The sequence below is a fragment of the Vespa crabro genome, chromosome 7, assembly GCF_910589235.1.
Source record: "Vespa crabro chromosome 7, iyVesCrab1.2, whole genome shotgun sequence".
Classification (NCBI taxonomy): domain Eukaryota; kingdom Metazoa; phylum Arthropoda; class Insecta; order Hymenoptera; family Vespidae; genus Vespa; species Vespa crabro.
This window is the reverse complement of record NC_060961.1, coordinates 741536-757164: the sequence shown is the minus strand read 5'-3', so window position 1 is coordinate 757164 and position 15629 is coordinate 741536. Positions and strand designations below refer to the sequence as shown.

Here is a 15629-nt window from a genome sequence, read left to right as displayed (position 1 = left end):
TATATATATATATCTTCATTTTCGTTAGTCAAGCGGATTTTGCTTCCGGTGGTTGGTTTAATACGTCCAAACGTTAAATCACGACGAGATCTCATACGGATTTTCTTTTGTATAACGGCTCTTTTCATAATTGATTAGATATACCGCACATTGTATTATACATAATTTCTTGATAATTATATTGTACTGTAATCTATTTTATTGGTAGTATCGATACTGACGTTTATCGGCCCGAATAACATTGTCGATATTAAACGTCTCTTGACACATTAATCATTATAACAAAATTTAGATGGAAACTCACCCAATGTAATATTACGTGCGTTCGTACATCTAATAAACCTAATACAATAGAACGAATAGATGTATACATAAAATATTGTAATATTATCATTATTAAATTTAATTTATGGACGTTTTAATTATTAAAACAAAGCGCTATTAACCGAACCAGGATTATTATATGATGTACATTAATTACATGAAATTAATTTCCATGTGATAATGTTTTTCTTAATGATTTGAACAATTTCGAGATCGTACACTTCGCCGATGTAGAAAATAATTCAAGAGAAACATTGTATCCGTGGGATTAATTTCCATCGGAACTCCCAGCTTTGCGCTTCATTAAAATACTAAAGTTGGTGGTTGGTCCAACCGGAGAGATCGGGAACGAAGAATTTGCATGATGAAGTATCGACAATGATAATCGCGGCATATAATCGTGTTTCATTTTCGAACATATTTTTTCTTAATTTTTTTTTGTTTTCTTTTTCATTTTCCACCCAAAATATAATCGAGTATACGTTCTATGTTTATTGTATTAGCTATTAACACGCGTTTACTCGACGAGCCAGTTATCCGCTCGTAATTTATTCATTTACGTTCCTTTGCGTTCTCGTTTTAATGCTAATTCATAATAGATCATGCGAGAATTGACAGTGACTCGAAAAATCGATTAGTTTGTTCCATTCAACGAATGCATTCTATTCGATACGTAAAAGATTTATTTAACGAGATAGCACGTATAAAGGAGAAAACCATGCTTTTACACTTACTTTGATTACATTTTAATAAATGGATATTCGTTTTTTTTTTTTTTTCTTTTTTTATTTTGTCGTGTCTCTCGTAGATCTGCGTAAAAGAGAAAGAACATGAAATTTTTACGAAATATTCAAAATAGTCAGTCTGAATGGATCCGTGTTTACTACGGGGAATACATTTCTTTTAAACTTAGAAAATGAATAGGAAAAAGTTAATAAAAGATTTGCCCCCTACCATTCCCGTCCTCCCTTTACGTAATATAGTTTGATCGTAGAGAAGAAAATATATCGAAGTTTGATCGTTTTTGAGAGGGAATATACTTCTCTCGAAAGTCAAGGGTCTAATAAATGTAGGATACATATTTTGTAAGAAATTCGAAGCGCATTGCCGTATATCCTTTCGATTTTTTTCTTTTTTTTCTTTTTTATCTTTCTCTCGTCTTTAACGTAGGAGAAAAGGGAGTTGGAAAGAAGATGATGGAAGAAAGAGAAGAAGGAGAAGAAAAAGACGAAGATGAAGAAAGAGATGAACGTGACGCGACTTTTGAGAAGGAGCGCATCTTATGTCGGTAATTTCGTGTTGCTTACCTGTGCCACGAACGTCAAGTAGCAGTAGAGTATTTCCTCGAGTTATTTCTTTCCTAAGGCGAGAAAGAAAAGAAATTTTAAACCACCGACGTATATAAGCTCTCTTTCTCTCTCTCTCTCTCTCTCTCTCTCTTTCTTACTTTTGTTAAACATTTCAAAAGAGGTCTCGTACATCGGCGAGCCTGACTTTCTTTTTCCATTTCCTTTTCTTTTTTCTTTTTTTCTTCCTTTAACATTAATCCTTTTAAATCGAGTTAATGCATTTATTTATGAATTTTTTTATTCATCCGCAACACATCTTTATCACATTCATCGATATAAAGATATCGAGCGCTCGAGAGGGGTTTGCGTCCAGAATAATTCATGGCTAAGAGGGCTGGCTCGCATCTATAAGGTAAACAGACTTTATCGGCGATCTCGTCGAAGCTTAAACGAGCTTCTGCTTTTTCATAAGTCAAACAAAGATGGCGCTGTCAATATTCTCTTAGCTCTTTTCTCTTCTTTTCCTTATCTTGAAGAATTCTTTACCTTTTGTCTGCTGGTATAATTAATATTTTAATATCTGTTATTTTTTCGTTTGAATAAATGTGAATAAGATAAAAAAGGGCCGTTCAGAGAACGAGTCGCTCAAGTACCTGTACTTACGTGTTTTATTACACACACACACACACACACACACATTATATTATATTTATTATGGATAAGTTCGCGTGAACTGCAAAAGGATTTATTTTCTTTCGTAAGAGTCAAACTGCTAGTTGTAACGAGCATGAGATCGTGCAAAATCGTGAAAGATTGGAATTCTCAGAAGGGTCGGTATGAGACTGAGGAACGAGAATAGGAGGGTTTGCTTAACGGACGACCGAGGAGAGCTGTGGAAGTGGAGGCGGTTGAGAGAGTTGGACTTAGAAAGGAGGAGTGAATCGCAGAAGGCAACGCGCCTGTAATTTGCGCTCCGCTTGATCATAACAATAGCTGTGGATTTCTTGGCATGCAGCGAACTACTGTGTTTGAATATGAACTCGTATAGTCACGCGATTTACAACTGACGTGTTCCAGTTCCGTGTTAGAAGTTCTGCCATTCCTATCGCCATTCTTCCGATACGTTCGATGAACGCGACAAACGATACAACAAGAGAATCAACCTAGAACAAACTTGTTTCAAATTTAACCCTTCGACTTGGAGTTTGGTATCGTTTGTTTCATTCATTCGAATGGTTTAATTTCTAATTCGCTTTTCGTTTATCCATTTACGAATAGATTTATTTCTTTCCCGATAACAATGCCTTTTTCCTTTCGATCTTTAATAATAATTGATTGAACAAAAGAATCATTTATATGAAATTCTTAGTTGCGCGGGTCACGGCGCGTCGTTAAATGTATGGGGTTGCCGCAGGATGAAAGTTGGGTCGCCCGAAGGTGGATATAGCTTTTGCCATTGGCTTGACGAGAGAATACGAACGTTTCCGGAAAAAGCCGAGGTACGCTTTAGCTCAGCCGTGGTCCATTCGCTCAACACATTCATCGTTTGGCGTGTTCGAGCGCAAGAGAGAGCGCGTGACGTATATAAAAAGGGTGCGTGTGCGCGCGCACGTGCGATTAAGGGAGAAAAAGAGAGGGAGAGAGAAAGAGAGAAAAAGTTCCGTCGAATTTCCATTCGTCAAAAGAGTGTGTGTGTGTGTGTGTGTGTGTGTGTATATATATACGTATGTATGTGTATGTCTGTGTGTGTGTGTGTGAGAGAGAGAGAGAGGGGGAGGGATACAAATCCACTTGCGTTCACTCGGTGTCATCGCGAAATTCTCGTTTACTCTTTCTTCTTTTTTCACATTCTTTTTTATCTTTTGATTCCTTTTGCGTTCGACATCCCTTGTGGTGTTATCGTGGTTCGTGCGAACGTCATCAAACGATAAGTGCCAACAACAACGACCTTACTCAGAGTCCAGTATCAACCGTCTGACGCTGCACGTTGCATAGATAAAGAGAAAGAGAGGGAAAAAGAGAGAATAGAAGGGAGAGAGAGGGAAACAGAGGGGAAAAAGATAGATAGGTAGATAAATAAATAGAGAAGGAAAGATATCGTACGATCGTGTCATGTTATTTTCTTCTTGTCTATCCCTTCACCTTCTGTGAAAACATGGTGCCGTGTATGTGTGTTTACTTGTGAAGGTGTTTTCGAAAGGGACGTCAAGTCTCTTTGTCAGAACGGTGTGACGAACGTAAGAGAACGGTTGTACGTGTATTCGAACGTCATAAGCATCAGTTTCTCTATACTTCTTTTTTCCTTTTATCTCTATTTATCTCTATTTCTTCATATTTCTTTCTATTTCTCTCCTTCCTTCTATATATATATATGTATATATATATACATATGTATATATATGTATATATATATACATATATATATATATATATATGTACATATACATATACATCATATACAAGCTACAATTCTTCTATTTTAGAGAGAGAAAATTTGATTCGAGACATAATCGCCGTAGATGAAAATGACGGTAAACCTTTTAATTGAAATTTTCCTCTTTAATTCCTTTTTACCGTGATTGACCTCAGAACTTTAAATCAAAGTCAACTCTTTGATTTTCATTGACAGTATTGAATGTTCTTTATAAGATTCATATATGTAAATATAGAAAATTCATTACGTTTTTTTAATAAAAATATTCATTAGGTATCCCATTCAAATTCATAATGTTTCATTAATTGTTAATTGAAATCTATAAAGAAAGTAATTTTTATTTAATCATTGATTTATCATTGATTTATGATGATATTTTAAATAAATCGTTAAAATAAATAGGATTGATGAAATTTGACGAGTTTATTGACGCGATCGGGAATACTTTTAAGTTGAGACAATTTATATCAAAGTTATAAGTCGATAAGTACCTTACAATTTGTGCTTTACCGAGTTCATTACTCTTGGCAGAAGATCAATGAAATTTTCAACAGTTTATATCCTTCTCTCTTATTATCTCTTTTTCCTTTTTTCTCCCTCTTTGTCTCTCTCGTTTCCCATTTCTCTCTTTGTTAATAGTCCATCAAACGGGAGTGTTTTAACGAGCGGTCGATGTTGGATGTTTACATTCTCTTTATTCCCGGTTTATTGATTTACCATTGGCATTCGAATGATCTACCATTTATTTTCCTATATAGAAAAAAAAAAAAAAAAAAAAAAAACAATTTTTTTCTCTTCACCACGCACGTTTATTATTTCAGATATACGTATATTTGTTGTATTACATATCTGAAGATTTTATGATAATATTTACGATTTCTCGATGAAAAAAAAATTTCTATTTTCTCTACGTACGATCGTTTGTCTTATTTAATAAGTAATTTTCATTTATTTATTCATTATTTCCCATATACGTATTGAACGCTATGAAAATTTATTCCACCCTTGACGATAGATTTATTTCAGAACGTTCATTGTAAAGAATTACGTGAGCCGAATATCGTTAAAATACCCATTGAAAGTTATTCGTGGTTGGTAATCAGCGATAACCCGTTATAAAGGGCAATTGGGAACAGAAAGAGGTAGATAGAGAGAGAAAGAGAGAGAGAGAGAGAGAGACAGAAATGGTACACATGGGAATTGCGGGTCAGTACTTCGCGGAATTGGAGCCAAATTTTGATGGCCCACCGAAAGCCATCGATCCAGCTGTGCGTGCTCGAAAGCTAGTAAGTAAACGATGATTCAGATAGTTCGTCAAAGATATGTGTACGTACTTGTGTGTGTGTATATATATATATATATGTATGCATATATATATATATGTATATGTAGATAGGTATATATGTATCGTTATATGTTTCACCTATACCTATGCAAAAACTAGCAAAAACGCTTATTTGTTTTTTCTAGTAAAAATTCATATTCTCTATAAATTATGTTTAAAAGGAAAAAAAAAAAAAAACAAAACAAAAGAAAAAAGAAGAAAAGCAAAAAGGAGAGAGAAAGCGCACATTATCATTTTTTGTAAGGCAGCATAAAGCAATGTGTCTTCGTAATTTACACGTGGACTCTATGCTCCTTGTATAATGTCCAAATGTATAGATAATGAAAACGAACGAGATAAGCAATTTTGTTGGGAATGGGCTAAAAATGGAGCTGGTTAATGTTTACGAACGTGTATATTACGGAATTACGCACGAAAAATAGTTTAAATCGTATATTATTCGCATTGGACAATTATAGCATATTAAAAGTGATAAGAGGATATATATCGTGAAAATATTGTTAGCCATAATTTCATTGATAGAAAAGAAATAAAGATAATATCTTTTTGTACGTAGAAATATTTAATCCGTTTTTTGTTTTGTCACCGTTAAAATACCCGTAAAGAGAAAGGGTGAAATCGTTAGTTGTTCACGGTGTTTACGTGTTACAATTTTAAATCGATCGGCATTCAACGTCGTTTTAAACGAGCGAAAACGATGATTAATATGAGCGACAAGTCATTTGTTCGCATACGCAATTGCGCGAGATATAACAACGAACAGAATTTAATGTCGGTAAACCATTATTGACGTTTCATAAGCTTCTTTGAAATATGGTATTGTATCGCGCCATGTAAAGTATGTTTCGATTATCTTTGGCTTTGTGAACTCATGAACGTAGTATCGCTGACACAGATGTTCAATGTCTTCAATCAACTATTTCCACAGGTAATTTTATCTAATATTATCAGTGGTCTATTATGTGTATACAACTTAGGTATAGCGATTAATTCGTATAGTTTGAAATGTTAAGTGGTGATGAACAATAATGTATAGAAACATATCGACTCTTTGAAATCGTAGAATTCTCTCTTTGTACGACAGTGCAGCTTCCTTTACTTAGAGCCGGTCGATACGGGGATACACCTTAATACTATCTATACGTATATATCTATACCTCTGGTTTCTAGCACGAGAAGGTGCAACAACGTGTTCCTCTATTCGACGTTCCTGGAATATTTCTACGAAAGAATGAGTCAAATGCTTCCGTGTATGTGCTTGGTATGTAATTCGTACGTGTTGGTACGTAGATAGAAAATAAATATTGAAAGAAAAATTTAGATTTGTTTTTCTTTTCTTTTTTTTTTTTTTTTTCTTTTTTTCATTTCTTCCATATAATCGATATCGAATGATTTTAATCGAAGAGGAAACTTATGTCGGATAATGACATTTTTATTTTTTTTTCTTCTATAAACGTACATGCATACGTATATATGTGTATATACGTACATGTCTGTATATACCTGTTGGTAGCTATTTTATATTTTTCCCTCTTTATTTCAACGAGAATAAAATCATGGTTCCTCCCGACACATTGTTTTACAGTATCATTTAACGAGTGTGCCGATTAAAGGGAAGATCTCTTCGGATTATCGTAGCTGTGCGGAAAAAGAGTTCGCCGGCTGAAAATGCATTAAAAAGTTTCCACATATTTATGTGTCTCTACTGTCTATGTGTGTTTGTGCGTGTATGTGTGCGCGCGCGCGCGTATAACCATAAGATGAAAAGGGGAATAACATTAATCTCACTTTATACCGCGTAAGTGGCGACACTTATCTTCTTTTCGAGATCGATTAAATACCAAAGCGCTTAAGTAAAAGAATCTCTTTTGAGCAACGAAGGAAGAAGAATCCTTTTCTTTTTTTTTTTTTCTTCCTTGGAGCGTATAAATGAAACTGTATGTGATATTTTATGAGGACATTGAGATAATACGAAAAGGAAAATATTCCTTTGTCGACGGATACGATAAAAGTAAATCACTATTGTCGTATTATATCGCATATTTCCTTTTGTTGTTGTCCATAAGATTTATAATACGGTATAAGTATAAGGGATAAAGTGATATCAAGAGAAAAAGAATTTGTATTGTTCGAAGGAAAATAGATATGCAATTCATTCTCTAATCGACTCACATGACGGTATTGAATTTCTTGATGGAAATAAATCTGTGTTCTTTTCTATTTCTTTTTATTCCTTTTAATGGTTAAAAAGAAAAGAAAAAAAAAAAAAAAAAAGAAAGAAAGAAACAAAAAAAATCCGTGCTATTTCGGCGATCTCAAAAAGATTGCACTCATTGCCGAGAATTGGAAAAGTCCGAGAGTACCATTTCGAGACAAGTGGTCCCTGTCGCCCGAATGCAAGCGGCTTATCGTCTTCATCCGTAGAGGGATGATGACGGCTCGCTTCAAGAGGATTGAATTCGATTTTCGTAAAGAAAAGAGGGAGAGAGAAGAGGATTCTCCTTGCAATTGGAGGAGACTCTAGTGATGACGCCTATATAGCCTATGTCGTACTCTGTCTGGGTTGCGTCTCTGGTCTCTCCCTCGTGACACCTTGAAGGAAAAAAAAGAAAAAGAAAAAAAAAAAAAAAAGAAAAAATAATATTTATGTCTCCTCGACTATCATCTTACTCCTTCAACTTTATTTTTTTTCCTTTTCTTTTTTTTTTCTTTTCTTTTTTTTTTTTTTTTTTTTTCTTTCTTTCCTTTCTTTCTTCATGGATTTTTCCATCTCTGTTACACGTTTAAAGCTAGTCGACGAGCGAAGGTAGAGCACTCGAAAGGAGTGCTCTTGACACCCCGTTCCACGTAATACACCTTGATACTACTTACTACACTATACCTCGTTCTACATACGTATACTTCAAGTCACTCGTATATACTTATCGAACGAGTTTCGAGTAGGTATACCTAACTGCGTGCCTACGTACGTATACGTTAAGTAAACATACTTAATTACGGTGATTCTACGTATCGTGATCGATAAGGGAAATTTTCTTCGTGTGGTTTATTATCGCGGACGACAGCCTTTTCATTTTCCTTCGTTCGACTTATCCCGAATGTATTTATCTCGAAGGAAAGTCTCTTTTATTCGTGAATGAATAAAAGTGCAGAAAGAATGTTGAGGGGAGGGGGAGGGAAGAGGAATTATCAAGGTTTTTATTGGGAGGTAAATTATCGATTAAAAATATTAATAGCTATTTGTGTGTTTCGCGCTTTATAATAAAGTTCGCGTTGAATGTCGCCGAAAGGGTGGGCGTTTCAATCTATTGGAAAATCTATTGAAAGAATGCAATTTTTATTTCGTATCTGAAAATCAAAGAAACAGAAAAAAAACAGTCATTCTTCTAAATGGAAGTAAAAAAGGGAATGAGATTGTTTGTCACAAATGGATATTTCTTTTTTTCTTTTTTTCTTTTTTTTTTTTTTTATACGGGAACAAATAAATATAGATACAGATCATTTTTGATTTTATTAAATTTATTTTGAGCGCTGTCAGATGCAAAAGAGAAAAAAGAGGAAGAAGAAAAAAAAGAGAAACAGAATTCAGTAGTCGAAAAAAATTATACATATATATATATATATATATATATATATATATATATCGATATTTTTGGATATATGTTATTATTAACTTTACGATCGTTCCGCAGGTGGGCATGGAAAGAAGAGACATGATCTTAACAGCAGTATTTGGAACAGTCGGAGCTTTAGCAGTGATCGTTGCGTTGGGTTTGGCAGTGTGGTTCTATCTTCGTGCGAGAAAATCGAAACAGCGCGATGACGATCTCGAGGATCCGAATGAGCACAGCGACGGTGGTACTGGTCATCCAACGCAGTCAACGAAAAAGAACGGTTTCTTAAATCTGAAGACATGTCTTATCAGCACAAAAACCCTTGGGTAAGCTATCTCTTTCTTTTTCTTTTTCTTTTTCTCTTTCTCTCTCTCTCTTTCCTTCGCCTGTCTATCTTCTTCGTGAGAAACTCGTTTCTCTAAATCTTCTTTTAATTCATAGAAAATTAGGAAGGTCGAGGCCGAAGACGAGGGCTGTCAACTTGGCCTCGTTTCACGACTCGCGGAAATGATTATATCGTTATAAGACTCTCAGTCACTCTTTGGACCCAAATTTTTATTAATCACTTTTTGTTCATTAGGGTTTATGACACCCAGGGAGGAGTTCCTTCCTCGTTTTTTATTCAATGTTAAATGAAAATTAAATTTCTATAGACCCAAGTTATATAACGTCGAGCAAAGCATAAATGAGATATCGAGTATCTCGTTAGAAGTATCTGATTAGAAAGGGATGTGTTATGCGCGTAGGAGACTCCATTAATGAATTATCAATTTTTACGTAATAATTGTTTTATTCGTCGTAAGAAGACGATAAAATTTCTTATTTATTTCTAATTAATTCCATCATTATTTTAACGATAAAGGAATACAATAATTTTAACTTTTGAAGTAAAACAAAAGCAAAAAAAGAAAAGAAAATATAAGTATCATTATTCGCAGTTGTTAACTTAACTCATTGGATAAAAGTCAATGTTCCTGCGTAGTAAGTTACCGACTGTGTTTGAGTAAAGAGGTATCGGTAAATCGTAACTTTCTACATTGCCGACGATAGGATAAATGTTTCTTCCTGGTTGATAACTCAGTGGAGATGATTTTGTCCTTGGTAAAAGGAATTTTTCAAGAAATCTGCATTTACTTGGAGGAACCTATCTTTTCCTTCGTCAGTAATACAATTAATTAAAAATATTTCTTTTTTTTTTTAATATCTACGAATGAGATGCAAGTAAGAGTGATCTTGCGTAAAGAAATTCGTAAATTTTGTATGAATCGAAAAAAAAATATGATCGTTACGATATAATTCTAGGCGTTATGATAGGTCATTGAACTTGCTTTGATCCAGAATATCTTAAGAAAAATCTATAATTTCATTCCAAAAATAAAATAAAAAAAAATTCAATGATAATATCAATATCGTTCGAAGCACAAAATTAGATATTTAATTGAAATTTAAACCTTTCTTGCAACATAATACGTAAAACTATCGTATCTCTTTTTATCCTGAATGATTCAACGTGACAAAAAATTAATTGGACTATCAAGTGGCATCTCTTTTACCGTGAACGAATGCGTCTTCCGTATCCGTGAACAACTTCGTTCGTTGATTCAATCACATTCTTCCCTTTGATTGGATTTTATTCGATTTACACCTTCTTTTATATTTCTATCTCTCTTTCTCTTTCACGAAGACTCTTTTACTGGCATCGCAGTAAATACTATCGCGTCAAGTTTTTCAAATGTTTTCGTCGTATCGTCTTTGTTCTCATTTTTCTTGGAAAAACAAGCACCATTCGACTTCTTGTGGTCAGAAAATTTCACTTTGAAAAACATACGAAATTTAACCTTGATCCTGAATATTTAGGTTAATTTGATAGAATCGTATCGAAGGATAAGGACAAATAAAAAGCATCGACGGATATAACTTTGATGCACGTTGCATTTACTCGAAGGAGAATCGTTTCGCTGTACTTCCCTGTATTTCCCAAAGGATCTGAAAATTTATCGAAAGATAGGCATGTGTGGTTTCCCCGTGTCCTTAAAATCCATCCTTGAAATTTACCTTCTAATCCTTTTACTCTCGATATACGCGTCGTATTATCCACTTTTTTTTTCCTTTACCTACCACATGGATTTACTCTCCTAACACTTTTATAGCTTTCACCCTTATCGTTTAATTCTTTTACCAATGAAAGAACGAAACGATACGATACGATATATTATTTATATATGTATATGTGTGTACGAACGATTCTTTAAAGAGTAGGATGTCCACCAAGGGATATACGATAAATAAAACTACCCTTATCGCATTACCGTTAGATGCGTTCTGGAAAAAGAGAACATTTTTTTTCTTCCTTTTGTCCCTTCGTTCTCTACTACTACTTTTTTCTTTTTTATTTTTTTCTATTATTTCTTTTTGTTTTCTTCATTACGCCGACCGCTTATCTTTCACATTTTTTATACAGCCCGTCATAGATAATTTGCGAATCGAACATTCTCTCTTCCGGTAACACTGGCAGCAATGAGAGAGAGAGAGAGAGAGAGAGAGAGAGAAAGAAAGAATGCTCGAGGAGAAAGAATCTCTTCTCTTTTCGTTCTATGGTGATGGAACACAACGAGAGAAAAATCCATTATGGAGCGAGGTCTTCACAATGCTTGTCCCCCACCTCGTTTTTTCCTTTCCCTCATTTCGTTCGCATTTATTTCACAATTGCATTTAAACTATACGCCCCCCCCTCCCGCATTGATTGTTCATGAAACATCCCAAAGGATTTTTTTCTTTCTTCTCTTTTAGCCTGGCAAGTCGCTCTTTCAGAAATATAATATCCAAAAATACATCAGAAGTACGTTTGCCCATGACAAATAGTCTCTGTGTATCAAAAAGTCTTTCTTCTTTTTTCTTTATTTTTTTTTATTTTTTTTTTTTTTTTTTAATTCAAAATTATAGATCTGTGTCGGCTTGAATTATGCAATGAAACTTGATTTCCTTCGTTTTATCTATCTCTTTCATTTGTTCATGCTTCTCACGGTGATCGATTGATTTTTTTTTCTTTTTCTAGATTTTTCTCATCCTCTTCTCTTTTCCTCGTTTTCTTTTTCTTTTTTCTTCTTTTTCTTTTTTTATTTCATTTTATTTTTCCCTTTAGAACAACCCCCTTCTTTAAAATTCAACACACGAAAACGTTCTTCCAAGTTTTCCGCTTTAACCGTCGAGAAGGACGTGGTCTCGTACGCTAGCATATCGTCGAGAGAACGAAAGAGAGGGGGAGAGAATGGAAGAGAGAGGGAGAGAGAGAGAGAGAGAGAGAGAGAGAGAGAGAGAGAATGATCACGAGATGTTCCACGACTTGAGGTGAAAACAATGGAAGCAGAAATAGAAAACTGTCTGTCAATGACCACCACAATCGCGCTTACTCGCGTGTGCTCTCGACGCTTTGAACGTGCACACACATGGAGACATCTTTCAAGATTTTCCTCTCCCTGTCTGTCTCTTTCTAACTTCAATCTTTTGTCAGTACTTTCTCTCTCTCTATCTATCTACCCCCATCTCTCGTAGCACTTCACTGTTCCCGCCATTTCTAAATTTTTCTCATGACTTTGCTTCCTGCGACATGTCGGAATTCACGCGAATAATATTTTTCGATAGTCAGCTGAAAACTGTGTGTGCCACGATTCATAAAACTTTTCTTTTTTTTTTCTTTTTTTCTTCTCTCTTTTCACGAAGATTAATGAAATAACTTTTGTAAATGACTCCATCTCCCGTTGTCCTCCATCAATTGTATGTTGACAATTTTGATATACGTGGTAGTAAGTGTAAGTATGATTGTACTATGCAATTACAAAGTTGCATTGAAACACAGAGAAGCCATTTCTCGGTATAAGAAGATGGGAGAGAGAGAGAGATGGGCTACTAACTCTTGGTCATAAACAAGCCTGTAATCTCAAACTTTCCCAATATTATCGTAAGTAATTAGACCATCGCTTCGGGTGTCGACAAGATTTCTTAAACGATTACTGCTTTCTCTAGCGAAGCCATTCAAATATTTCGTAACTATAAACTGTGATGGTAGCTCGCGGCTTTATTCGCGAGGCTTTTGCCCGGAGATGCGAAACAGCGTTGGTGCTTTTAAAATAATAACGTGGAGAGTTGCGAGAGCAAAGATAATACAAATAAATAAAAAGGAAAAAGAAAAAAAGAAAAAACAAGAGAAACAAAAACAATTGTCAACGATATGACACAAGTTGAAATCCTTTCGTTCGTTCGTTCGTTTGATTTTCTATATCTTTTTGTATAAACAAGTGTTGAAAAAGTTTTGTTTTTTTGGCATCGAGTAACGAAAGAGATAACCAGACAAATAGGTGGTGTAGATAGGTGATATGTATATATATATATATATATTTCTTTTTTTTTCAATAATTTTATTTATATACCTTATCGTTGCTTTGAAAATTATCGCCAAAAGTATTTTTATCAGGAACGTCAGTCATTCATGGAGAATGAAAATCTTGACAATGGTACATGTTTAATGTTTGGATGCATACTGTCAAGCAGGCCATTTTCCAGCGGAACGAGCGAAATGATTATGTATTTAATGTCACTCAATGGAAAATAAGTTTCTTTCTCTCTTCTCTCTCTCTCTCTCTCTCTCTCTTTTGTTTCTTTCTCTTGTACATCTTTTTTTTCTCACTTACTCTGACCCAAGCCACCCTATTCTCGTGAATTTCCCGATTACCCGGACTTCCACTTTCGCAAAGTTTCCTATTAAAGAAGGATGCTAGCCAGAACATTGTTGGACAAAACATACCACACAACTTTAGATTCGATCTAACCAAGGAATTATTTAATTTTAACCGTTATACTTTGCTATGAGAAAATTTTGAGTTTGCCTATCTAGGATAGACGTTAAAAGAGACTAAAAGAATTCTAGAATACCGCAGTAACATTGCCCAGATGCGACATCTCTTTGGCAACTTTCCAAACCTTTCTCTCTTTCGCACTCTCGATTTTTCTCACCCTCTCTCTTTCTCTCGCTCTCTCTCTCTCTCTCTCTCTCTCTCTCTCTCTCTCTCTCTTTGTCATTTTCTTCCTCTCCTTGATGAAATCAAGATTATCCAATTAAAACGGAGTAGCGATTTATCGGTGAGTTATTTCTTTTCCTATTGCTCGGTGACATGAGTACAAGTTTCGTGCTTGTTGAGTTTTTTTTACCTCTTTTTTTCTCTCTCTCTCTCTCTCTCTCCTTTTCCGTGCGCTAGCGATAACGCGTACAATTTTGGAAGTAATATACTTTCCAAGATATTATTAAAAAGTTATTACTATGACGAACATAACTTTTTACATTTCCATTTGCAACATTAAAAAAACTTTTTCACTATTTTTCTTTTATATCACTTTATATCGTTTTTTTCTTTTTTCTTGTTTTCTCTTTTTTTTTTTTCTTTTCCTTTTTCGCCTCTTTTTAAAATATCACCGGTATTATCGTTAAAAGAGGGATAATAACATCGTGGTTCGATGTACCACGAGCTTTCGGTATCCTTTCCTCCTTCGTCTTTTGCTTTTGTTTTTTATTTTTTTACTTTGTTTTTTTTTTTTTTTTTTTTTTCCTTTTTATTTTATGATTATTACTTTCTTTTTTCCTTCATTTAGACGTATACGAAGTAGACATTATGCAAAGGGTGGGCAGCAGCATTTATTAAGAACGAGACAACAAAAGCTGGATAAAAATGAAAGAGAAACTGGGACGATCATCGTCGTGGCCATAATGCAGACCCTTTCTCATCCCCTTTACTTCTCTTTATCTTTCACCCTATCTATCTCTATCTATCTTCTTTACATTTTCCTTGCGTTAGAGGATACATCAACGAGACAAGTAATTCGTCTGTATATCACGGTTGAAAATCGTAACGGTATCACGAATTTGTACTTTTGATAACACGAATGCATGCTGACGTTTTAGTACGTCGCACTGATTATCCTAATTCGTCCGTTACCGTTCTGAATTTTCAGATAGCGATAGCAGGAGAATAGGGAGTGGATGAGGGGGGCGGGGGTGAGGTTGCAGACTGATTTCAGGCAAGGGTTGGCGCGAGATGGCGGGAGGGCTTGGTGAGAGGGTTGGTAAAGGTTTGTAGAGATGGGTGGAGGCGTTGAAAAGGTAGGAAGGCATGGGTCCGGCAATTTCGAGCAGTCGCTTAACGCTTTCACGATGGGATAATTGCGGCATAAAATTCGCTTAGCTGGTCGATCGAGGGCACACAAATACGAAGGCACACGGTCTGCTGTCTACTTTCTCGCGATTCAGCCGTTTCTCATTTTCTACATCAGCCAAGCGTAATCCATCGAAGCGTTCTCAATCGACGGATCAAGCGACGGTAAGATCCTACCTACCGATACGTGCCGGGTGTGATGTAATTTTCTTCGAGGTTTGAGATTCGGTCAGTCGACCTTTTTACGTGGACGACCTTGCTATATCTCCTGTCCTTGTCTCTCTTATACTTATTCGTTCTGATTCTGGTCTTCTCTCTCTCTCTCTCTCTCTCTCTCTCTCTCTCTCTCTCGTTCTCTCTCTCTCTTTCCCTCTCGCGCGGTCTCGTCTAGCTTGCTAGAGAAGTGGGTATGGAAGGATT

At 35.2% G+C, this 15629-nt stretch overlaps 1 protein-coding gene across 10 annotated transcripts in view; it reads left to right on the top strand.

Annotated features, from left to right (window-relative positions):
- Positions 1–15629, top strand: part of LOC124425431 (synaptotagmin-7) — a 117746-nt gene that overhangs the window by 28498 nt on the left and 73619 nt on the right. For 5 of the 10 annotated variants that reach the window (XM_046965747.1, XM_046965746.1, XM_046965745.1 and 2 more), the window contains one exon: positions 9085–9332. In XM_046965747.1, the coding sequence (XP_046821703.1) occupies positions 9091–9332 (242 nt within the window). In that variant the 5' untranslated portion in view covers positions 9085–9090. Of the gene's footprint in view, positions 1–4111; positions 4145–5073; positions 5334–6248; positions 6321–6562; positions 6654–9084; positions 9333–15629 lie in introns of those variants that run through there. The other 5 variants (XR_006942503.1, XM_046965740.1, XM_046965739.1 and 2 more) reach the window with 3 other exon arrangements.